The sequence below is a fragment of the Lissotriton helveticus genome, chromosome 3_1, assembly GCF_964261635.1.
Source record: "Lissotriton helveticus chromosome 3_1, aLisHel1.1, whole genome shotgun sequence".
In the NCBI taxonomy this organism is placed as follows: Eukaryota; Metazoa; Chordata; class Amphibia; order Caudata; family Salamandridae; genus Lissotriton; species Lissotriton helveticus.
In genome coordinates, this window is record NC_136061.1 from 1,036,872,715 (window position 1) to 1,036,899,807 (window position 27,093).

At 44.0% G+C, this 27,093-nt stretch overlaps 1 protein-coding gene across 1 annotated transcript in view; it reads left to right on the plus strand.

Annotated features, from left to right (window-relative positions):
- SLC25A12 (solute carrier family 25 member 12) overlaps positions 1-27,093 on the plus strand; it is a 513,431-nt gene that overhangs the window by 349,465 nt on the left and 136,873 nt on the right. Inside the window, exon 10 of the mRNA XM_078681570.1 lies at positions 19,425-19,509. Coding sequence (XP_078537696.1) covers positions 19,425-19,509 — 85 coding nt within the window. The remainder of the gene's footprint in view (positions 1-19,424; positions 19,510-27,093) is intronic.

Here is a 27,093-nt window from a genome sequence, read left to right on the forward strand (position 1 = left end):
GTTTGTAATGCATTCATCAGGTTTGTTACGCTAAACAATATTGAGAAGAAGATAAAAATACAACCATTCAAGTATGGTAGTAGAGCAAATTATGGATTTTGGTTGCCAGCTTTGGGAAGATTGGAGTAAATAAATGATCCTTCATTTGGAGGAACTGTTGATACAAACAAAGAGCTTTCCTACTATTACAGTGATCTACAACTCAACGACTGAAAGAAAACAAAACAGATCCATTCACTAAGCAATAAAACCCTTTTCCAGTTCAGCAAAACCTGGTGGAGAGGGCCCAGAATAAACATATGGAATGTCCTTTGAGAAGGCCATGTTAAAATAAAAACATAATTAGGATCTTTAACTATGGAGCAGTTCTTTTCAGTTGTTTTGAGATCTTCTATCCTTCTGCGCATCTTGAGAAAAAGCTAATTTACTTGCCACAAAAGGAGGATTCCCACAGACATTGAGAAGCGTGCCCATTTGGCCAGGCGTGATGTATCCTCAGTGACCAGGTTCCTTCTTTAACTATGAATACTAACCAGCACACAGCAGCGTTCTCCATGGCCATCCAATATGCAATCTCACTAGCAAATATTAGGAATCAGTTTGCAAGAGTAACTCCTGTCTTGGATGAGGGATGGACGGTATTTCTGTTACAAAGATTATACATGTCAGGCATGTGTCTTTTACGTAGACGTTGATCCAAATTGGCAGAAACAGTAGGAACCCCGAAACCCAGAAAGCAAGTCCTGAGAACAGAGATGTAACCTTATTTTATTGCGCTCAACTCAAGAAATTACACCATACCCGGGGTAGACGTTTTAGCATGCATTTTATTATAATGAAAGCCAATTAAAAGCAATAGGCAGATACATATTTGGAAGGCATCTATATCTAATATAACCCCATACATCATTAGTCTAGTGTTTCAAAGTCTTGACTCTTGACAGTATTATTCAACAGAGATAAGGCCAGCTTTGCCCTGCTACGCGCCCTCAGGAAGGGTAATCATGTGACATCGCACTGTGGCCTCAGGTCAACGCTGAGTCTCACCCACATGTACGCAGTGCAGACTCATATATGCAAAGCACTGGCAACTGTCCATTCCAGAATATTTTTGCTCAAGAATCATCTAGGCCGTTCGTTGCCCATCAGTACTTTTATATGTTGCACACTGTCTATACTTTGTTCCCCAAACTATACTCAAAACAGCACGTGATCATGCACCTACATGCTCACACTCTCAGGTTTCACAGCTTACAACATAAATGCTTGTTTATAACCAGTGTCAGTTTCTACTGCACCGAAGAAACATCTCATCTAAATAATGTTAGCTTCCTGTAGCAGGCACCTCTCAGCCTAGCTTCTTGCTTTGCTGCAGAATCATGCCATGACTTCTTAATAATACAGTTAACTCATATATACCTCACTCGCACTAAGTCATCACTCGTAGTCTGGTGAAAGTAAATAATACTGCACTATTTCTTGCTACCCTACCTACTGTTAGGTGCTAGCCTAGCATCTAAGCACTACTCTAATCGTACCAAACACAAATACAGTACAATTCCTGACCTAAAACTTGAAAAGGTAAAAGGCATAACAAATAGTAATGATCTTCCTGTTAGCAGATTTTCCCATTAAAAAGTACTCTCTTAGCAGATTTTTTTTAATACATTTTTTTTATTGGTTATTGAAGAAAATCACATTAGTACAGTACATGATTGAACGACACATTGTAGAATAACATCAGGAAGTTACAAGTCACCATCAGTCAGTAACCTTCAAGGCACAGCTCTCATCATTCTCTCCTGCCTGCGCATTTCCATTTCTACCGTGGCTCTTAGCAGATTTTCACCGTAAGAAATTAAATGATTTATTATTTGATGACACAATTCACCTACTTGCCTGCCCAAATTGTAGAATGCTTATACATTTTGGTAAGTGCACCTACACAGGGAATTTGACCGGAATAGAACCATAGAACCAAAAGGTTACTAGCAGACAGAACTTCTTGGAAATGGGGTTGAATCAAAAAAGAAATCCGTTTAAGTTGGGTTGAAGAACCCTGCAGGTTACGTGACATCCGTATGTGCTTGGAGACTAGGATGAAATGAGAGAGGCAGTGGCCAGTCAACCTTGGAAGCCATAGGTCAAAATTTTAAATCTTGTTAGGATTATAATGCCTGCCCAAAAAAAGGCGTACATTACTGCTTCTCTTAATTTTCCCAATTTTTCGATACGCCTACTCTTGCCAGCTCTTTCTGTATTTCCCTCTTTAATCTTCTCTTACCTCTTTTCCATTTCTACCTTTCAAATCAACCTTTCCAGTTTCTTGCAACCTTTCTGGTAGTTTTCTGCTCCTACCCCAATAGGATCGATTGTAATTACTCTGCCAAACGTACACCAAAGGTAATGCACAGCCCACCTACATAGTTAAGCTGCTTTTCATCCCCGGTAGCTACACATGCACATGGAACACTTACTACATCATACCTAATCAGATATTTACTGTAACACTGATACAGACAGAAGCAGGGAACAGCTCTGCTAAGTATCACGCATCAGAGGTTAGACTAACGTTTAGGCTCAATCACAGCTGAAATTCAAGACTAATGTGGGACTCTTCAGAGTTCATCTGACGGTGTGTTCTTTTAATCAGAGGCACTAATAAAAGACCGTTCCATAATAATGTGTTGTCTCCGCCCCGCGCCTGCTAGAGACATTTGAGCTGCATCCAGCACGCAGCCAGTGGTTAATTTGTAAGAAAAAAAATACGTGCAGGGGCTGACGCCAGGAAGCAGCTTGCACCAGCCTATTTTCTACTAACCATGAAAGTGGAGAGAGGTTGTGACTTAATAGCCAGGGCTGCCGACTTTAGAGCTGGCGCACTAGGTTTGAGTCTCGGTGTCGGTTTAACATCCTGTGATTCTGGGCAAATTACTTAATCTCCCTGTGCCTACCATAAATCATGTGTCCTTAACTGGTGCTCATGAAAAGCACCCTGGTGTTGATGATTAAGTGCCTGTGCTGAGCACTGCAAACCACTGGGGGTGCGACAGCACTCTTTGCCAGGGCCGTTTTTCGACGATTTTGTTACAGGGCCGTTTTTGCCGAAACTCTGCAAAACCGGCCCCCAAACTTGCGGCGCACCGGGGGATTGCCCGGTGCCCGCAACGGCCAGTCCGGGCTTGAGAGTAGTACAGAAGTAGCCATTTGTTTTGACACCAAGATGGAGAGTAGCTCACCCCTGACTGAACACAGTCTGTGGGTTTTGGAGGGGACATAAATGGTACTGGTATTCGTCTAGTAAATTGTTTTGTGGGTGGAGTTGCAGTAGCTGACCATAATCAACTTCAATACTCACTGTAGTCAGTCAGTAAGCTTTCCAACCCGAATCAGAATCAGACCCTAAGTGTTAGCTGATGCAAAGATGTAAACTGTCTTGCTTGAAAGATGTGCAGAACTTACCCATCTTTTTCAAAGATGCAGGTTCAATGGGAAATCCCAATGCTGAAGAGCTATTGTTATGGATAATTAGCATGCTTCCTTCCATGGCACTTAAAATTGTAGAACTTCTCCTACAGTCAAATGACTAAAATAATGGATATACATGGACCAAAAAACAAAATACCACCACAGCTTTCAAAATGTGAGTCCTGCATTTGTTTCAAATTGATCTTGTTTTGAAGTTTCAGCTCGAACTGCTATCTTGTCGAGAACATCATAATTTTTCTACTTGTGTATAGTATTGTGCACTTTGGGAGGAAAGTCATTATTTCTGGGTGAGTAAATGTAAGCACGTGGGCTAGAAGTGAGAACATTCTCTCCAGGTTGGAAAAGCAAACATGCCAGTAGCACGTACGCGGGTATAATATTGTAGTAGTCGTACAATTCCAACAATAAACAAGATTTATTTACGTCTTTGTCTGCCTCGAATTTGAACATTTTAATTCTCCAATGTTTGCATTTTCAGTTTGATATTCTCCAGCCATAATGTGTTCATTGGGAAAAAGTCTCACAGTGTAAAATAATTATTGTTACAAAAGACAGATCTCGGCGACAACATTATTTTGAAATATTTTTATTTTTATATTTTTATACCTCTCCGATTTTCATTTTGTTTGCTTTGCATGCGTTTCGAAGAAGCTGAAAATCTTTAGTGCGGCTGAAACGGTGACATAGAGCTGCCTCTGTTCTGTGGTACACAATGTGAAATCAGATTCCAGCTGTGAGGAAAACAAGTAAAGCGTTTCTCTTTCATCCTGTATATTGGGGTTTTGAAAAGCAAAGAAAATGGTTGGGATGCTCAGCGCAACATTTTGAGGCACTCGAGTTGGGAGAAGAAATGCAGACTCTCTCCGCTTTCTTAAAGTTGGAATGACTCAAACAACACATATTTTCTTTATTATACAATGGGAGTCTTATGTCAGAATTTTCTATAGTGAAGCAGAATGAGCCAAATCCTATAGGCTGTTCAATACATTGTAAGACAAGAACCACATATGAACATGTAGCACATGTTGAGTGAATGCATTTCTAAATTGTTTGTAACCTGCATGTGTACTATATTCAGTTGTGCCTCCTGGTGTGTGTTATAGCAGTGATGCATGAAGAGCACCTCTTAGTTGTAAAGCCAGTTATAAGGAGATGTCAGCACCATTAGCACACATTCTTTTTCTTCTACAGAAAACTGTGCTTACTGAGCATGTGTTCTGCTAGCTACAAGACTATAACACATTTTCACCATCACAATACTGCATAAGAGGATTCATTTATAGATTATCAGACAAGTTTAAGTGGGCCTCATTCACTGCTACCAGTGTTGTGCCTACAGCACTGGAAAAGGCAACAACATGCAGCCATCATTTTAAAAAGGGAAATATAATCATTGATGTCCGGTAGCAAATGCTAGCAGTTATGTGAATAAATACAAAGCAGACACACATACATTCAGACATATTTTGGATGTATTTTAGAGAAACTGTAAAGGTTTTAAAAATGTATAAAAGAAATACAACAGCCTATGACTATTGAATGCACAGATATTTATGAAATATATCCATACGTGTATTTAAAGCTTGGAACGAGTGTATGGTCACAGTAGTTCACTGCTGTGATTCACACCTAGTGGTAGCTGGAGTAGGGGTATCAAGTCATGGTCCATGAGAGTGAGTAGGATTCATTCCAGAATGTTGCCACATCCAGATGAAATACATTTACATTATTCGAAACTAAAGGAGAATAATTTACATAGTGGGGAGTAGCGTGAAAAATATCGCTTGAACCTGTCCTTGTGGACTAACGATGGATTTGCCTGAGGAAGAGCAATTGTAATAGCAGACACAGAGTCAAGGTAGCTGTATTATTCACACAACAGTGAAGAAGGTAGCAAGATATGAGTCGATGGATGAAGTTATTGTTGAGATGGCTAGTGTATTGATAAGCAATGGGTTGAGGTTGTGTGTTCTATAAAAGGCTATCAATTTGGAATAGCTTAAAAGAATGGAATTCAAAGCCTTGATATTAACATTTTGGGCCACTTAACTGAAAGGTCATATGTGCATTTGCAATAAAATAAAAAGATATCTTCCTTGCAGAGTCTTACGCTCAGCCAATCACAAACTACTCTGCATCCCCAAGATCAGAAAGTCCAGAGCAGGTGTGCGCTACTTTTCCTTCTTGGCAACAAAGCTCTTGAACCTCTTACTGGATCACAATAAGATGTGCTACTTCACTAAATTCATTTAAGAACCTTTTAAAGACCCATCTCAAAAGAGAAACCTAATGATTGTTGGTCCCTCTTACGTTTGCTCTTCTACTGCATCTTACTGTTCACCTAGTGCCGGGATGCTCCTTCTTGGTGCAGCTGTTTTGCACTTTACCAATCAGCTTCATTCATTCATTTATGGAAAAGTCATGTTGGAGGGGCAGAAAACAAATCCTATTGACTGAAATTTCATTTTTTAAATTTTTATTTAATATTACATCTACATAACATTGCACAAGTACAAAACTATTAGCAGGATAAGAAATATTGAAACAATGCCCTACCCTGTCACTCTTCCTGGATAGTCTGCTGTCAAAGGCCATCTAGTCTAGTATGATTCAAACAAGCCCCTCACACACGCTAACAAAGCCCTCTACAATGGAGGACCAGCATATCTGAACCACCGCTTTCATTCCACGTACCACCAGACACCTGCGCTCCGCCCAACTGGTCCTGGCCACCGTCCCATGAATCCGCAAGACCAGGACTGGTGTGAGATCCATCTTCTACCGTGCCACCAAAACCCAGAACCCCCTGCATCTCCACCTCAGGCAAGCCCTGTCTCTGACCCAATTCAAGAATGATCTCAAGACCTGGCTCTTTGACTGACCTCCAGCGCCCATACGGATCAGCAGCCCCACATACCCCCCTCAGCGCCTTGAGACCCTCACGGGTGAGGAGTCACCCTTTTTAAACCCTGATTGGTTGATTGACTGTGAATACATGTACAGTAGAATAGGGATTTCAAGTAATACTTGTCTCTTCTACTGTCACTGCAAACATAGTCCAATCCGACTAGTATTACTGTTCCCCTGGTATAATAGCATGTACTTGTCCCCAGCAAGTCTAGGGCAATAAGGTAGCTTGAAGAGGCTGTAATTCCTTAGCCCTGCGACACCTGGAAATCCATTTGCAAGGGCTCACCAGTCTCATGCATTTGGGCTAAATAATGCTGCAAGGAGCTCCATATAACTTTATGCAGTGAAGTTGGAGGCTGAAGAATATCAAATAGCTTAGCTTGCTCTTATGATTCTATTGAGCGAAATCTTTAAAGCAATCCTCTTTGTGCATAGACATTTCCCACACCGGTTCTTAGTTATTGTTCTCTTAGGTAGCAGGAGCACAATTTCAGCTACTCTACGTACCACCGGAAGTATCATCCTCCTGTATCCCAACAATACAATCAGTGGTAGTAAATATATTGTGCAATCAATCATCCCATTCACCATCTTCACTACATCTGACCAAAAGGCCTGTATGGAAGGGCGTAACCAAACCAAATGATAAAAAACATCGTGTTCTGCACCACATCGAGGACATTGATGCATTCTGGTGTCATCTATTCAGGCTTGTTTTTCTGATGTACAGTAAGTATGATGTAGAAATTTGAAATGTAATAGTTTATGCTTATGATTCATGGACACTAGTTTGGTGTGCATGCAGCAGTATTTCCACTGTTCATCTGTAATTTTAAAAGTTAGGTCTACGTCCCAATCTAGTGCAGAGTGTGCGCTGCGATGTGTATGGAGTGTAGAACACATATTATACAGTCTGGAAACCCACCTCTTCCCATCTGAATGCCTGTTAACCTTAAATAGTGCTGTAAAATATCTAGGTTCATCTTGGAATCTGGGTAGGGTTTACCGTGTTTCTCATTCTAGCATAAATTAAGTGGTAGAGTGGGGACAATCCTTTGAATGTCCAATGATACAAACACTCCTAGCTAGTATAGATCCCTAAATTCTCAAATAACCAACCTTGTCAGGGTGAGTTGTACAAGGCATTCCTTATCCAGGGGTAGAATAGAGTTATGTGCTATTGAACTCGGTGGAGAGTATACAAGTGGAAATCCAACCTGCCTGTCCAGTTTCTTCCATGCCCAGAATATGGTTGTTGTTGTCTTTGTTTCAGTCTAGTTTCTTGGTATGCTTTTCAGCAATAGAGCTTCCAGTACGATACCCCCTATCTTTCAAATAGGGAAGTCTGGCATCTGGGTGATACCATTGTTTACAATAATGGCATTGTGCTACCAAATATTATAGGACGGGATCTAGGACCTCAACCTCACCCAGCTCATAGGATACTGTGAGTGTATTAAGATCATCCTAAGCCATTTACCAGCCCAGTTGAATTTGATGAATAGGCTTTTCAAATAAGTTAAGAAACATTTTATGAGAGTAATGGGAATGTTCATAAAGTTAGTCAGTGACAGCGGAAGTTTAATCCAGCTTTCCATCCGTGTAGTTAATCTTTTAATCAAGGGACTTTAGTTCAAGCAAACTACAAAATTTTTTCTTCTGTAAAGTGTTATGCCTAGATATTTATCAACGTCTTCTGCCCACCGAATCTTGCAGTCAAGAGCAGTTGAAGTCATTCAGTCTGTAAAGGGGAGTAGTTCTGACTTTGTCCAAATGATGGAGAGTCCAGAAAACTGTACAAATCAGACAGTCTTTTTAAATTAAAAGTGAGCTATTCTATGTATGCCCTCTAACAAATAATTAAATATCATCCACATACATTGAGAGTAGCAGTCGGCCAGTATAAAAGAACAGTCTTCTATGCAAGTAAATGTCCAGCCAAAGGGTCTATAGCTAGTATAAACAATAACGGAGATCATGGGCATCCCTGCCGGATACCGTTGGTAATGGTGAATAGGTCTGACGTTAAACCGTTGGCGCCTATCTGTGAGAACCCTGTTCAGAGGGCCACGGGGTATACAGGGGTTACAGGGCCCAAGCTTGGAGGTTGATGCTTTGTATTCTTGATGTCCCGAGGCCTGACCTACTATGGATTCTGAGCAACTTGGCCAAGTACCTTTTCAGCACTTGACTCTCAGTAGCTGCTTGGATTGAACAGTCCAAGACTTTTTGGGGGCAGAGAGAAGTAGATACAGAGGGTTGAACACAGACTCACAACTCAAAATAGAAGCAGCAGCAATAAATGATTATCCAGTCAAATGCTTGCTTTTATGAAAAAAGAAATATGTGTTTGACAGCTGCCACTACAAAGTAGAATACAACGTTCACAAACATCTCACACAGTCTGCTGAGGTCAGGGCTCTAGTGTTCCATAAGCGGTTCCCTGATACCTGATTCTCTCAAACTAGTGGTAATGCTTATTCCCTGTGCACTTTAGGGGACATTCAGGTTCAGCACCACTAGTAGTCCAATTCTCAGGAGTCTCACTCCAACTTTGTATTAAAGTCAAAAGAGCGCCAGTGCTGAAGTGCTATCTCGCATGCAAATTCCCCGGGGTTGACTGCCCCAAAATCAGTCTTACCCTCAGCAGCAGGATTCAAGTGACCGGAGTCCATGAGTGCATCACTCTACGGGCGAGGAGCTGCGCTGCAGTGGCTGTCTCCAGTAAGTTCTTTGCAGATGGCCCAGGCAGGCTGCATTCTGCGGTCCTCACATTTCTGACTTCATAGCCTCCTCCAAGGTAGATCTTCCTTAATGAAATGTGGCAGTTTCCCACCTCCCCTCCATTAGAGAACACCAAATGGCTATGCCCTTCCCTCAAGGACATGTTACACAAAAGCAGTGAAGGTCTTTCCTTATTCACCAAAATCTTTGGAGCGGCAATTTTGTAGATTCATATTTGCTCACCTCCTCTAGTCTTTTAGCTATAACTATAAACCAATGCAATTTTTGCACAATGGTATTCTCTCTAATGTTCTTATAATCTAGAATATCTCCCTGCGTGTGTGAAATCCCGGAACACCATTTTTTCAAACTAGTTTTCCATGTTTTACGATTAAAATAAATATATAGAAAACATGGCCAAAATCATTTGTGTTTCCAACTCTCTAAAGTTGGTGACATTCTTTAGTAATCCTACAGCTCAAACAAAATTATCTATGAAATAAATGTCTAAAGAATTCAGAGCTATTACACTTTTCTGATTACAGACAGCTACCTTCTGTATTATAAGAGCATGTTCTGGTATTTTGAATTATGTTAAACATGACAGGTTTACACACTATAATGTAGTAAACATAGATTAGTGTTATAAAGTTCACCCAATAACAAGCAATCACTTTCCCAACCTGCAACAATACTGTAATATAATACGAGTGTCAAAAAGAAATGCTATAAAAATTTGTGACAGGATGAGGATCCTTACTCTTCTTTACATGGCATGTAATGTAATGTATGTATACTTGTAAATCGCACTGTTACCTCGTTACGTGGCGTCCTGGCGCTGTATACCGCTGGGGAACCCGTCCTGGCTTTCCCTGTGAGAGGGCACCCCAAGGTGAAGCCAGACATCCCCGGCGTTGCTAGGGCCGTTGTGGAGATTAAGCAAGCTATTGCCCAGAGTTGCAGAGTGGGACCCATGGTTAGCGTAGGCACCTGAGCGAGAATTATCGAGTCCGCGGACATTGACCCAAGACCCTGCCGCGTCGGGAATTGAACCCTGGTCCCGGGCCGACCTCTGCTTCAGGGTCTGCCGCTTCTAACCAGTGAGCCACACTTCTCCAGCAAGCTATATGATATACAAGTTCATATGCTTAAAGGAAAGCTCCTGCGTTAGTATTTAGAAATATATTCTAAATCCTTGAACACAAATGGTTTCCTAGAATACTTCCCTGTATCCAGTTTAGTATTTTACTGAATCCAAATGTATTCCAAGTAATCATCAAGAATTTTCTTAACTCTGTAAACGTATCCTGGCCTGAAGCAACTTTCTTACGGAATTGCCTGTCAAGGACCCTTGGAGCCATAAGGAACCTGTACCCTGTGACTTCAAAATGGCTGCCACCACTTGAAAACCTTCTGAGAGTCTTGTGGCTTCAAGGGACATGTAGTTTCCTTGACTGAGCTTGGGTATCTCACAAAGCATGTGTGCATGTCTTTTGTTTGGCCTCCTGAGGCATTTTCTTAGCCCATATGAACTGGTCTACTGCTTGTTGCAGTCTCTGGATAGTATGTTGCGAAGGTTGGAGTGAGATGATTTGGAACACAAAAAGAATCTTAGGGCAGGATTGTCATTTTAAGTGCTGCCTGCTGAACTTGGACAGTCCAATGTTATGCCATACGCAAAGCTTCTTTGCAAGTAGCACCAACACGCTATGCACACTGCATTCATTTCCTTCTTAATGCATGCACCATCTGGTGGTCTGGAGTATCATGGTTGACATGCACCTTCAATTGTTGAAAACATAAAAGCAGAAACCAAGTGGCAACTTGTCAAAGCAGCACATATGGGTTTATATGATTAATTACTGACAGCCATCTTTTCTTTCCTATTGGGGATATTATTCATATTCCTCCAGGTTTCCAGTACCTCATTCTCTGTTGCACGCACATTTGAGTTAGCTGAGGGGACATCACTGCTCTTTTCCTCTGTTACCACTTTACATCAAGGTGATCTCCAAGTTGAGATTAAGCAACACAAACATTCTCTGATTGGACTCACTAGGGGTGGTACCTGGGTCTTCTTCACATGTCCTTTCTGCTGCACAAGAAACTGCTAATCAGGTTGCATCTCCTTCCCAGGGTGTTGTGCTGAGTCTTTCATGCCAGCCATTCATCTTCGCGTTGTCAGCCTGGCATCTGTGGTCTTGCAGTTAGGACACCTGAAGTTTCTTGATGACTGCATGGCCATTAGGAGAGAGGCAAAGCATAACTATTGAGGTCTTCATACACATTCATATGGAAGGGGTTCTGCCTGTGGTATATCAGCAGTCAGGCAGACCCGAGAACATGCTGAAGACAGTACTACCTTATCTTTTTTTTGTGGTAAATTCTGGTTTACATTTCTCTTCTACTAGAAAGCCTTTGGCAGCCATCACTGCATACCGCAAGTTTCCTACTTGGGCATCTTTTTTCTCCACATTCCAGTGATTTGGCATTTCCTAAAGGGCCGCATGAAAGTGTTTCCCCCAGTTACAATGCCTTCTCCATGGGAATCAAAAGTGGTACTCTCCAAATTCATGGCTCTTCCTTTAGATCCAATACAGAAAGTTAATTCACAGCACTTTCATGGACAGAAGTATTGTTTGTTGGATTGTTATCTGTTATGAACAAGCACTTGCAATGCAATAGGTCTCGCATTTATGCGATATTAAGCTATTGGCAGAGTAAATGACCATGCGTTTTATTTATGTTTCAAAAACTAACACATTAATAAACGGCATTGTCATTTACAATGCCAATAGCTCAAATTTGCGTAAATGTGGGACCTGTTGCATTGCAAATGCTTGTTTAGTTTGTAGTTGATAGAAAAGGACACCTTTGTAGGCAGGGCCCTAGGACACGTCTTGTAACAACAGTCGGAAAGCATCATGTCCAACCTGTGTACTGATTTCTGCCAGCAGCCAGTCAATAATGTTAGTTATCTGCCCCCAGCTTAATTACAGAACGGATGTGAAGGCGAGGGCATCTGAAGAGGGACAGAGACAGTAAATACCACTAACTTCTCCAAGGCCTGTACTGCGGTACTTCAATCCCCTTACACCACCCCCTAACCTCCGACCCCTCTGAAAAGGCAATGCCCCAAGTGTGGCAGAGGGCCCAGAGTGGCTCCCGCGCTCACTGTGCCAAGGGCCTTGGCTGCACTGTTCCTACCGGAGTCCCACCAGGGCTCAATACATCTCATTTTAGTTTCCTCACCACTGCAATTATGTGGACTGAACTGAATACGAGGGGGCAGGAAGTGTAATATTTACCTCATGGTGGTGCCTTCCAGAACATTCGATAATGCTATTAGAATAGGGTTATCGTCACAAGGAAACCACTCTCCCAGGCCTGAAAACACCTTTCACAAGTCATTGCCTTCAGGGGTGATAGTCCAGTGGGTTCCAGCGCAGTAAACCAAGACTACAACTCCCAGAAGGCAGCCGCTTGTTTAGATTTGCATTGTTCTTTCACTTTACAATAGCTGCCCCCCCCCCCCCCACACACACACACACACACAGCATTCGCGGGGTGGGGCGGAGGCTATTGTTAAAGTGAAAGCGTAATGCAAAAATAAACTTGGGGCAGGCATGGCCAAAAATAGTGCTTACCGACAGTGTAACGCCACAAGTAAAAGATCCAGTCCTGATGGGCCGTCCCAAAAGGATACAGGGCGGCAACAAGGAGGGACTAAGAAACCTAATTTTCAATCGAAGGCCAGCGTTTACCATAGACGATGACGCAAGCCAATGAAAAATTGAGGTGGGACTTCCACCCCACTTCTTTAAAACATACCCTACTACAATATGCCTTGCAGAGCGAGCAGCACTAGCGAGGTGCAACGCTAGGTTGGCGAGACCTAAAAATGGGTCCATACTTGGTGAGCCCAGAGCCAATTAAACTAGCAGGAAGGTGGCTACTGCTGCTCTAATTAAAACTTTCCCCAATCCTTTCATTTGTAAGGCTGCCACAAGGATATTGGTCCATATTTTTGTCAGCCCCTTCGCTGCAGCACGAATTCCGCCGTGGTGTGAGGGGCCCTGCGCTGCTCATGCCGGCTCTCGGCTTTCATAAATCACGGTGGCCGTGTGCTCATCACAGCCGGGAGCTGTCGAACTCCGCCCATTGATTAATTCTCACGCACAGACGGGGAATTAACACTGCGTGGGAGGAGCGGCAACGTTCGGACGGCTCCTGGCCGTCATGAGCACACGCCTACAGTGACTCATGGCGGCCGGGAGCCGTCATGAGCACCGAAGAGGCTAAGCATTATTGTTTCAGCTCGGATTCCCAACTTTAGTGGGTCAGGCTTCTGTTTGTAACGTTTTTGCCTAAGAGCTCAACTCTGTGTTTCTGATCATTCATTTAAATTTGGCCTAGCTTGCTACTCCATTTTGCATTTTATGACTATCAGAGAGATTGCCGTGGAGAATATGGGAAATATAGTTACTTGTGATACTAGTTCCCCACCACAAGTGTTCTCTCTGAATTCATAAAAGCCCCTCCCATCTCCCTGCTTTAAGGGCAACAGATTTTGAACAGGATGCTCTAAATATGTATTTTCCCTTTGCTCCAAAAAAGAACTGCCTAACTTGCACCTTGTTGGGCATGATTTTACAGAGCAGTCTTCCAAGATTTTTAAAGGAGGAGAGTTTAATTCTTAATGTTTGTATGCTTTGATTGGAGTACCATTTTCTGTTTTCTTTTTTCCTCTAAGTGCACTGTGTCGCGGAGGTGTGTTTTCAGCCAAATGCACTGTTTTTTTCGAATATTTAATTATAAAATGCAAATGTTGCTGTTTTGGGAATGTTTACTATTTAAATAGTTGAATTGGGAAGCTTAAAAAAATAAAAGTAATTGTGTTTAGGGATTTCGTAGCTGTGAAGAGATAGTCTACCTTTTATGTCATTTAGGAGAATATCCATGGTAAACAACTATTATTTAACGTATGAAACTTTTCCTTAGAACACATATCCTTCTTCTTACACCTTCCAATAGGTTACAGTACATTCTTCATCTAACACTTGAGCGAACTCATCACCTCAATAAAGACAATATTTCATCAACTTTTTTTAAGGAGATTTTGCAATGAGACATCAACCAAAAAATATAAACTGAAGAATTATGCTCACTTAACACTCTCAAAAAAAAGGAAGCACCCTGAGTCTACTGTTTGCCCTTTCAAAAATAATCTTCTCTGGCTACCCTTCAAACTGGTTTGGACCAATTATTTCACAATAATTTTCCACACATCTTTTCTAGCATTTCAGATCAAAAGACAAACTAGACCTTAGAAAATCTTGAGAAGAAATCTAAAGGATAGCTCCTTTCGTCAACTCCCTCAATATCTTATCTTTTTAAGTAGACCATAAACATCTCTACCTTTTCAACACCTCTTCAGTGAACATCTGAAACAACCTTGCCTCCTTCACAATATAATCAGTTGCAGGAAAGCCCTTTCCTTCTTGGTTAACTGGAAGACTCAAGGCCTGTAAAAGGATAACAAGAAAGCATTGAGAAAAGAACAAACTGAAAATATACTCCAAGATCTAAAAGAACACACAAAAAAGGTTCATAAAGACTGTACTTTACTCAGAAAAACCGTTTTTAAATGTATCAACAAAGCAGTAAACAATTTAGTGCACTCTTACAAATTATCAAACATTGCAAGCAGTGCAGCAATTAAAAAGCAACCATAGTAAACAAAATTGCTAACATCTTCTCTTAGAAAATACAGAAAATCCACATGGAATTCAAAAGAAACTCTCTAGGAATACCTACCTCATACATACAGAAAAAGAGGCACTTCCAAATTATAATCCTAATCCTTTCATAAGTTAGATGCACTATTATTGTTGCATATCATTACCTCTACCAATCCTTTCTCAGATGCTGGTAACTCTAGCCCTGCTTCAGAAAACATCTGCAGCCAACACATCATACCCCTAATTATCATAATTACAAACCCTTACAAAGAAAAAGGTTAAAATATGGACAGGTCGTACCTTCAGAACCTGAGACCAGTCTACAAGCTTCCCTTTTTTGGGAAAGTACTATAAAACAGTTTCAAGGCAACCTCTAACCCACGTTTCTAACGACTTAGTGAATTCCTTTCCAATTTTGCTCTTCTACGGTCCATCCCTTTGGTGTCTGTGCCAGCCCTTTCACCCAGCCAATCTGCAGCAGCCAGTTGTATCTTAGTTCCTCGTGTTAGAGCACATGCCACTCCAAGTAGGCTACTGCCATTCTGCCAGTGTCCTAGCCCATCTTCCGCATTTGTCCAGTTCATCTGGCTGCATCAAAGTTATTTGAACCAGTGCTGATGCAAACCATCAGCTCAACCCTCTTGTGTGGCCAGAAGCTGATTGTAAGTTATTCCTTCACTCGGTCCCCTCTATTCTCTTAAAATGAGTGGTGCCTCTCATACATTTCTCAGTTCCTCTGGTGCCTCTGTTCTCTTAAAATGAGTGGTGCCTCTCATACATTTCGCAGATCCTCTGGTGCCTCTGTTCTCTTAAAATGAGTGGTGCCTCTCATACATTTCTCAGTTCCTCTGGTGCCTCTGTTCTTTTATAATGAGTGAGGCCTCTCATACATTTCTCAGTTCCTCTGGTGCCTCTGTTCTCTTAAAATGAGTGGTGCCTCATACATTTCGCAGATCCTCTGGTGCCTCTGTTCTCTTAAAATGAGTGGTGCCTCTCATACATTTCGCAGATCCTCTGGTGCCTCTGTTCTCTTAAAATGAGTGGTGCCTCTCATACATTTCTCAGTTCCTCTGGTGCCTCTGTTCTCTTAAAATGAGTGGTGCCTCTCATACATTTCTCAGTTCCTCTGGTGCCTCTGTTCTCTTAAAATGAGTGGTGCCTCTCATACATTTCTCAGTTCCTCTGGTGCTTACTTCAGTCTCTTCATCTCCTGGCTATCCATGCACCCCAGCGTTTTTATTTAAGTGCCCTGGGAGCTGTAATGTTACAGGGGTGTCTGTCCCTGTTCTGCAGGCTGACACCACACGGGTCATCTGCAGCCTGATGCCATTCTTCTCACTAGGATTGGGTGCCTCTGTGAAATGAGGCTCACAGTCCGCTACCAGGCCTCAGGCTCCTTTTTATGTGGCCCACATTACCTTTTCACTGTGGGCCACCATAGAGTTCATATGGGAGTGCAGGCTTAGCTGTATGGGGGCAAGTTAATTTGATTGTGCTCCACAAGGTGGGGGCAGCCGTGGGCCATCTTAGTGGCAGGGGCGTAACACAGGCCCCCGCAGCCCACGCGGTGCGGGGGGAGGGGGGCCCTAGCTCCAAGCGGCACTGAACTCTGGCCGGGAGAGCTCCTGATTGAGCCCGGAGGGGGCCCCCCTAAGTACTGTGCAGGGAGGCCCCCTCACTTTTCGTTACGCCAGTGCTTAGTGGGTGGAGGGACCACACCTCCTCACCTTTCTCCTGATATAAATAGTGTCTGTCAGAAAGGTCAGCTTAACAAACACTCTTTATTTTCAGGTCAGGCAGCCAGGAGCTAAACATGCGCTAAATGTGCAGGCAACAGGCTGCCTATGATGAACTTTGCTGGGCTGAAAATGTCACAGCTCTTGTGGGCGTGACCTCTACAGTCTGGCAAAGCACCTCAAGGCCCTCCCCCTTGTGATGAGGGGAAGCGTCACTGATTGCCTCGAACCTGGACGCTTCCGTTTCCAGCCCTGAAGTGCCCAGGGCCGAGTGCAATCACTGACACCTTGTCACAGAGTGGGGGTGTGGTCAGCAACGATGACTGACCCAATCCCACTCTATGACGAGGTAGGAATTGGTACCGCCCCTGATTGGCTGACTCAAGGTCAGCCATTGAGAAAAGGCAGCAGCCCCAACCTTCCTGGGACCACTGAGGCAGAGCTTTACAGGTAAGTGTGATTGTTTGTTGTTGTTATGTTTGGTGTGTACATGCATGCCTGTGTGCATGAATATTTGGGAGTAAGTGTTGTGAATGAATGTGTGTGCACACATGTGTGAATGCATGTATGTGAAGGAGTGTGTATGTGTCTGTGTCCCGTCCCCACCCTCTCTGCTAAAATTAGCAGCCACCACTAGTGGGACAGGAGCCTGACCACCACCTACCGGCTGGCACCAATTCCCCAACAGCAGGAAGTTGCTGTCTTTACAGTCTGACTCCTTCAGCTTTCCCACTTTCTAGTCAGACGCTTGCGGGGAGGGAGAGAGTGCCCACTGGCCAATTCTTCCCACTGTGGTTTCCAGTGTTCTGTGAGCTCCGGGCTGCTTCTTTGTTTCAGGCGCTTCCCTCTTGCCGGAGCTTCCAATCACCTGCCATGAAATCTTTCCACATTGGACACGGCTATGGTGCCTTAGCGCTTCTTCCGCTGTTGTTCCTTTGTTTGGGGCACTTTGTAGCACTGGTGCACCACCAGCCAGCTGGACCAACAAAAAGAAAGTCAGAATGCTAGTTTCACATATTGTTGTGTCACTTAAACAGGGGTACATGCCTATTTACCATGCAGGTGACAAGTGGATATGAAAATATTAGGGGTGGGTGGAACTTGCGGAGTTTCAATCCATGGAAATCTGCAGCCAGTGGCTTAACACAGGCCCCCACAATCTCCAGGGGGCCCCCTCAGCACATTGCTCTGGCCGTAGAGCTCAAGATTGAGTCTGGAGGGGGCCCCTCCACGTACCTTGGAAGGGGGTCCCCTCCAGTTTCGTTACGCCAGTATCTGCGGAGTTACATAAAAACTTGGTGTGATTCTGCGAAGTTACGCTGAATGGTGGAAACAAGCAAGTAGCGCTGCTTGCACTGTAATTTAGCACCAGTAGAGCGAGCAGTGCTGAGAAATCCACTCTCAGGGCACCATTTGGTACGCAAGAGCATGCAACCATTTGAAATGATTTTGCTGCCCCTTAGGTAGAAAATCTATTCGAGCTGCATCAAATCTACTCGAGAAGCAGCCTTATGATGGCGACCCACTTTCAACTGCCCACATTAGAAAATGGTGCTACGGAATGCCAAATCTCGCTTGTGCTCACATTTTGGAGCCTCACAGGAACAAGTACTGCCAAACAGCAGTTTGTGGAATTTGGCCAGAACACTGCATTAGAAGAAGGTCCGCGAGGCCTACTCAGGAAGTCTGCGGCTGTTTTACAAAATGTAATAATATTAAAATGAATATATTAAAATTTAAAACGTTTATACCGATAAAGAAGGAAAATTGAAAATGTGACAACTTTTTGTGTAGTTGATTGTGAATTAAACAAACTATTTCCATATTTGAGAATTTGCTCAGAGTATACATGTTTCTGTACTTTTGTGCATTGTTTTGAGGTTTCAATCACAGAAATTTCCTAGGCTGGGGGTCTCTGGCTTCCGATAATAACTCATTGGGGGCCCCCAAATTCCAGTAATGATTCAGTAGGAGTCCACAGAAATCAAAAGGGGTTAGAACCGCTGCTCTAAATTACATGTGATTGGGGACTAACATGTGGGAATTAGTTTTCACTCACAGAGTTCTGCAAATTTTACTCCATTTTCACCTAGTGTGCTACCAAGGGAGTTTGCCTGCTCAGAGCCGGTAAATTGTCTGTACCTATGGTGTTCTTGTACATTAAAATCATTCCTGGTGTGGCAGGAATTAAGGAACACTGCTAATGAGGCCCACTGTGGTGATAGTTGCGCTGTACCAATATTCCGAACATAAAATAACGCATGTGCTCACGACGTCAGCCGTCTATTCTCGCAAATAGGGCATGCATTCAAATCTAAATTTGTGCAAGGCATTTATATGTATAAAGGGTAGAGCTTTGGGCCCATATTGAACACCACTGTGATTAGAAATGCCTGCGTCCAATTGGAAGTACTGAAAAAAAAAGTCACACAGTTTACAATTTACAGACAGATTTGGACTGGAAATCTGTGGTCGTTTATTTTTGTATGTCAATTCCACTTGGTACAAATTACTTAGGTAAAAAAACAAATCTAACTGTAATGTTTTGTAGGTGCATTTTGAATGGATGAATTCATATTGGGTGTTTACATAGTTTATTTTAAGGCCTTGCACCTCATTGGCTCTGTTTTTCCTCACCCTCCTGCCCTGACTTTCTCCTGTTCATTTTACTGTACATTAATGCTGCTGGCTGGGCACTTGGTAAACCGCCTGATCTGTAATGAAACGTACACACAGTGTTTTTTTTCTGGGTATCATTGTACAGGAGGCAGCCTGCTGGGCTCTTGGTTGCCCTTATAATTTTCCTTTCCTGCTTCCTCCACAGCAATCTTACGGGGACTTGGGTCGGCCGATCTGGCTGCAGGTCGCAGAGTCCGCTTACAGGTTCACCCTGGGCTCCATCGCTGGAGGTGAGTGACATGCCTGCGCGCTGTAACATTATCTCCTCAGACGGGCGCAGGCGGGCCGAGATGCCGCCCATTGTTCGGGGCGGGAGGGGGAGCGCGCCGGAGCGCCCCTGGCTCCAGGCTGTCTTCAGGGCACCGCTCCCGTAATCACAGAGGCCTTGGAGGGCTCGGGCTAATTATACGAGATGCCGCCGATACACACCAGAAATCTGAGGGAGCGAAGAATGAGGAAGCGGAGATCAAAGAGATAGCGCCTAAAAAAATAGAAACAGAAGCACGTCTTCGTTCCCAGCTTGCTGGCTTTGAAGAGCTTGCTGTTTGGTGGGAATGCCTCGTCTAGACTGTATTGTTGCTGTTTAGCTCAATACCTGCGGCTTCACTAACCAACACAGGTAACAGCGTTCAAATATTGTCTCGGTTTTGTTTTCTCAAAGTAACGTGCGGATGTCTAGGCTAGGGGTACATACATTAAAAAAGGTAAAGAAGGGAGGGTGTATGCGGATAACAATCCTTGAAAGACACAATGCCAAAATGCAGATGTAACGTTTTCAGCACGTTTCTTAACAATTTTTTCCTTTATTTTTACACCTCTACCTCAGAATGTTTACAGACTGCACTGCCCAGGAGATGATTCCGTTCCCTCATTGTTTTTCTCTTCAGATCAATCATAACAACATGCAAAAACGGCAGTGCTTAATTTGTCCCCCAAAAAAAAAATGAAGGACCAGAGCCCTTGTCATGCTGCTTACGTCACCCAGTGCTCCCACTAGCGCTGCCAGTTGCAATACTATCACTACTAACCACCACACTCACACAAGTGTGACAATGTAGACTTTAAATATACATTAAAATGACTAATGCATGCCGCCCAAGCTATTCTTATAGCTCTGGATGGCAGGTATTCGTGATTTTAATGTATATTTCATTATTAAGCAACAGCTGTTGTGCTTCTCAAAAAATAAGACAAACAGCGGCACCATGTGGCAGGCTGTTGTAAGAGCCGACCGGTGTTGACAATAAAGTGCTGGTGCAAACCACCGGCTCAAATCAAGCACAGGGGCGGCACCTCTTCTGAGGCGTAGGAGTGCTCTCAGAGGAGGAAAACAGAAAAATAAAATGATAAGAATGTTATTATGGTTTTATTTTTGCTAGGGCAGGGCGGGCTGGGGTCACAAAGGGAGGAGTGGTTCATGCAGACTCTAAGTGCGCATGATGGTTGGGCCGGCCAAGCAGTCATGCGCACTTTGCATGTTCCACACCAGGCTGTAATACACAGCCTGATGGGGATCATCCACAGGCTCCCAGTGCCCGTCTGGGCGGTGCTCAGACCAATCACAACATGCATTGCAGCATTGTGATTGGCGTAGGGGAGACTCTGTGCTTCCTGCTTCCGGGACTCACCAGGAAGCGAGGCTGAGGAGACACGGCAGCCGTGAGAAGGTAAGTAGGTTTTTAAAATCTATATTTTGCACCCCACGTGCCCCGCCACCTCCATTTCCTGCCAGTCTCTGCTTCTGCTGATTAAGCACTGGGTCAGAATAGCCTACAGCGCAATCAGGCAGTGACCTATGGGCTGGTCTGACAGATCATTGTGTGGGCTAGTTTCTTAGCAATTTGTAGAGCTTGTTTTATGGCTAGCTGGCCCAGTTTTCACTGTTGATGTGCCTGATATCACCCCAAGCATTGCCTTTAACAAACACTAATGCATGCAGTCTTTCTTACCTTTGAAAGTACACATTCGTGTCTTTACAAGTTCAAAACTGGCTGGATTTGCAAATGTGGAACACTTTTTTAGTTATCTGGTTTGCTAACTGGGCCACTTTTATTTTGGTTACCCGGGCCTATTATATGTTCCAGTATGACTCGGATCAACATGCACAGAAGTAAGGGCAAGATTTAGGGACAGCAAGCAATAGGTGCTACTACTTGTAAGTCCTGTGATTTACCTAACTAGGAGTTTTTGGGATTCTTTTTGCAAGTTTACTTATTTGGACCCAATATAAATTAGTTCTTATAAATGTTAGCGCTTAGTTTTGAAATACTTCCTTTACAAATACAATGGCCTGAGGCCCAGATCAGTGGTTATGCGGTAAAAGTTCCCTTCCTGTCCTGGATGGTTAGGAGGGAGTTAAATAAAGTATACTACCCAGCACTTCGCGCCCAACACTAGACTGCAATATAGGAGGCAGCTCGTCATCTCCTACTCTCTCCCCCTCCACATCTTCTGGAAGCAGTGCTATCCACCAATCGTCTGCTGCATTTTAGAACATGGAGAAGCCTGACCTCGAAATAACCCGTCTGACATTTACTGCATGGAGAACCAGTGTCAGTGTGTGCAAGACACAGATCCTTGTAGGCACAGGGATCAAGGCTTCTGAGGTCAAGGAGGCAAGCATGACGAGGAGAGCTGCTGGTCTGCAGAGTCAGAAGAGCAGATAATCCTTGCTGTCTGTCTTAGAAACCCATCATGGCGTCTGCGCCGGATGGCAGTGGAGATTGCAGCCTATTACCCGATTGCAGACATGATGTTTTGGGCCAGAGCTACCGATTGGGCAAAGTGAGCCTTGGTATCTGATAAGAATGGTGCATCCAAGGGGGCTCTGTGCCGTCTGGTCTGCAAGGACCTGGCCCTTAGTGTTCGAAAGGGCTGTGGATACAAAGGGGTTGGCAGCCAGGAGGAGTGCGAGGCGCCACTGAGGCTGAAAGGTGTGACCTATTATTTTTTTAATCATCATGCAGCTCACCCAAATTGAGTGCCCAAACAGGGAAGTTTTCTTCATCGCAGGAGACCCATGATGGAGCAATATAGAAATACGAGGACCCCTTCAAAGAATAGTCCCAGTATAAAGGATACATTCAACTGCAGTTTGAGGAGAACAGTTGAGTGCACCGAAAGATCTCTTCAAATCAACTGGGATATATAAAGATCCATCCAATAGTGAAGAGAATGATTTATTAATTAATGTATGTTTTTATTTATTATTTCAATAAACATTTAGAAAAGAAGTGTACAAAAGGACAATTTCCAGCAGGGGTGGTGGTTAACGAAGACCAAAGTCAGTGATCAAACTATGGCTCCTGTGCACCAGTTCTGTTAAAAGTGGCATCAAAAATGCTTACTAACCAAAAAACACATATGCTAAACATTATTTCATCATGCCATCACCATGTGTGGCGATTTCTATGAGCAGGAGATAATTTTACAAGTCTGCACAATAAAGCCTAAGAGAGGAGGTTGCCCACAGTAATGGTGGAGATGAATTCCAGTGGCGGGATCCTACTAGGTTGAACGACGAGAGCCGAGAAGCCGCACACGTGGGCTTGGGTGATACTAGTAGGTTCTGCGTCGCCGGTATTAGATTGTGGGTTGGTGTATGTTAAGCTAGGGCATCTGAGAGGTATCACTGTGTGCTTTGAATACTAGTCACCGCGCTTTGAATGGGCTCTGTTTTTAGACGAGAGCCTGCCTATCTTGTGGCAGAAGAGTGCTTTCGGAGACTATGATGGTGAAGTTTAAGACTTTGTCCAGTGAAGGAATGGACAGCAGGTTAAGGCCCATGAGTAGACTACTGCAATATTCCAGTTTGGTGAGTACTACTGAACCGATCAATGTTATGACACTGTAGAAAGTGATAGCACTGCAGAATCGTCTTATAGTTAGTGCTTGGAACTGTGCTGCAGTGGCTGTTGTAGCGATGAAATCATTCCCGTTTCCATTGAGGGACTGAAGAGCACGCCAACGTTTCTAGCAGAGGAGGCCTTTGTTTCAGAATGAAAGTTAGATATGGAGATGGAGATAAATGAAGAGGCACAATAAAATATCTCTATCTTTGAGGAGTTTCTTCATACAGGGGCCCTATTATGTATACGGAGCACTTTCCCTGTTTGGGCCTGAGAAGCAGAGGACTGTCGAAGTCTCATCAAGGCCAACTTGGCCGCCGCAGTCTGGATTCTCTGTAGTCTCCCAATTAAGTACTTGGGTGACTCCAGCAGCAAGGCAATGCAGTAATCCAGCCTGCTCATGATGACGCTCCTTACCACCAATGCAGTTGCCTGTGTAGGAAGCATGGTGATAATTTTCCTAAGGGCCCTAATAAGGGAGAAACAACTCCCAACGGCCTTGTTGACTTGTGTTTCCAAAGTCAGCTTCTCATTTAAACAGATTCCCAAGTTGCGAACCGTCTCAGATGGTGCCAATGTAGAGTCAGAGGGAATAGGCCAAAAATCAGCTGGGAGAGAATATGGCACTCTCCCACCAGCAATACATAAGATCTCTGTTTTATCTGCATTGAATTGCAGGGAATTATTTCTCAACCAGTGTACCACGTTCTGCATACAGGCATGAAAATGATCTAGAGTGGTTGACTGATCTCCCTCCAGGGAAAGGATAAGCTGGGTGTCATCAGCATAATTCACCAAGCCTATATCGTAGGATTTAATGACATCCACCAAGGGACACATATATGCATTAAATAATATAGGGCTGATCGCAGATCCCTGCAGGACCCCATTACGTATCTTGGTGAACTTAGATTGAAAAGGGGGAAGGGCTACTGCCTGGTATCTGTCAGACAGATAAAAATAAAGCCACTTCTGCGCCAAACCCACTTCCCCCCCACTCCTTCCAGCCGTTCCAGGAGGACCTTGTGGTCGACTGTGTAGAACGCGGCAGACCGGTCTAACAGGATCAATATGGCAGAATGACCCCTATCTGCACGCATGCAAAGATCGTCCAACACAGTCAGCAAGGCGGTTTCCGTCCCATGTCCTGGGCGGAACCTGAATTGCACGTCTTCCAGTATATCATTTACCTCCAGGAACTGGGAGAGTGCCTTGCTTACCAGTCGCTCAATGATCTTCACTGGGTATGGAAGGAGAGAGATAGGCCTGTAGTTTTTAAGACAGACTGGGTCAAGTGAAGGTTTTTTTCAAGAGAGGGGATACAACTGCTTGTTTCTACAAGGATGGGACCATCCCACTACACAGGGATAGACTACATAACTGTCTTAACAAAGAGAACAATTCAGAGCCTATCGCTTTCCAAACCCTATGAGGAAGAGGGTCCAAGGGTGAACCAGAGGAAACAAGTAGCGCTACTTGATTAAAATCCGCCACAGAAGGTATATCGAAGTGATCTAGAAGAGGCCTCTGATCCGGTAATTTGCTCACCAGCTTCCAGCCCTCCTTCATAGTCTGTGGAGGTCCACTGGCACCGTCATCTGTGCTATCCTCTTCCAGCCAAATATTTTCATCGAGCACTCCAAAGTCTCTGTTATGCGCGCTCCTAAGTACAAGATATTGTACGAGAGGTGATGGATAAGGACACCTGGATATCGTTATTCGCTATACATGGGAGACTCGTATATACATATAAGAAATAGGTTAAAACTTGATACGAATAGGACCACAGTTTACAATACAGAGCAACGTGGAGAAATATAGCCCTGAGGAAGTCTTAGGTCTTATATGACCAGACGAAACACGTGTTGGCTGCATGGCTGCATGGCTATATGTAGAATGAAGAATATTCTGAATACTGAAGACTGTTTCCAATGAAGATGACAATTGGAAAGATTCAAGATTAAAACTGTTACGACAAAATAGATTACTGATTATTTGTTTGGACTTTGGAGTGCTCGATGAAAATATTTGGTTTTGTTTGAGCTAATTTGTTAGCACATTAACTGGTCGTGGTAACTGACCATTTTTTATCTTGAGCACCACACATACTTTGTACACCTCGTACACTCCTTTACTGGCAGTGCGCTCTTGTCCTAACAGTTACCGATCCTCTTCCAGCCCTTTGACAATTTTGCAGACCTTATCTTCAAAGAAGACAGCCAAACTATCACAGAGTTCCTGCGTGTGAAGAACCTTATTTGTTGTTGTACATGCAGGGCTAGCAATATCATTCATGATTTCAAAAACACTCTTGGTGCTATTAGGAGCCTCCAAGATTACATCTGCAAATTATTCAGCTTTAGCGGAGGCAATTTTTTCTTATAGCTAAGAATTTTCTCCTTCCAAGCGGCTTTATCTGTGTCTAAATACCCTTTCCTCCACCGCCGTTCTGCCTGTCTGCACCCAAGTTTTAACAGTTGCATCAGCACTGTACCAAGGGGCAGAAGGTTTGCCTACTTTTTTGACCAGTTTTCGAGGGGCAAGCTGGTCAAGTTGATCATTAATATGTAGACAGAGGGTTGCATAATTATCCTCCACCTGTTTTCCAGGGTCAAAGGGCCCATCAAGATGGAGTACCGGGAGACACTTGCTTTCCTCAAGAGCTTTCCAGTCCCTACTTAAAAAACTTCTAGCTTCCCTATGGGTAGGGCCATTCTGCCTAGTGTTAAACACAGCAAATTTAATCAGGTGGTGATCGGACCATCCTACCGGCAAAATATTCACCACTTCCATGGAGTCTTTTCCAACACAAATCAGGTCCAATACATGTCCCCCACATGTGTAGGATCTACAATCCATTGTGGAAGGTGAAAATCCATACAGGATTGTAGGAGATTATTGTACCCAGAGTCCATGCTCCCGTTAGCCCACAGGTCAAAATCCCCTAAAATAAGTAGTCTAGCATAGGAGAAAGCCATGTTACTAAAAACATCGATCAGATTTTTCTGTTGGAGGTGACTGGCCACCTCTGGAGTGAACCAGCTGGCTTCCTTGGAGTGTTGCTTGCCTGGTGTCCTCTTGAGGGGTGCTAGAGTGTCGGCACAGTTGGAGATCCATCGGTGAAGGTTGCACGCTGCGGTGTTGTTGTCTGTTGGTGTTGGCGGAGTGGTTGTGCTGAGGAAGTTGACAAGACATTATTTGGTGTCCTTGTTCCAGCTCTGACGGGGGGCGATGAGGGCGGTGGGTATGGCAAAGACGAGATGTACGCAGTGGTGGTTGGTCTAGAGGAGTTTGGTGGTGTGGCTGTAGGTGAATATCCCGCTGGAGGAGAAAACAGGGTTGAGTGTGTCTCTGTGTGGGTCGGTGTGGTGACTAGCTGCTTGAGTCCGATGTTGGCAAGGTTCTCCAGTAGAGATGCAGTGTTCTGGTCACTGGGGTTGTCCAGGTGGAAGCTGAGGTCTCTGAGTAGGACATAATCGGTGGATACGAGAGCCTTGGGTGAGATGAGGTCTACAACGGCGTCGATGAACAGTGGATTGGGGCTGGGGGGCCTGTAGACGAGGGTGCAGCGGAGGTAGGTGTTGCAGTTGGTCTAGATCTGGAAGTGGAGGCTGTCGTTGGGTCGTCTAAGTGAGTGGTCAGGTGAGGGTGTTCTTGTGGATGATGTTGCGCCAAGGGCACGCCCTCTGCGTGGCTGCGCAGCAGCTGCAATTAAGTAGTGCTGCGGTGGGAGGCTGGACAGCTGGGAGGTGGGAAAACGCGGTAGCGGGAAAGGTCACTGAAGGGGGGCGGGCCACATAAGATCGCAGGGGTGAGGGGGTGAAAAAGGAGAAAAAAAGACAAAGGAAGAAACAGAATAAAGGCAGAGGCAGAGTCAAGAAAAAGAGCAGACATAAAGGAGGAAAAATAGGGGGGGGGAGCAGAAAACCGAGGCTGAGGGGCAGACCTAGCAGCAGAACAGAGAGG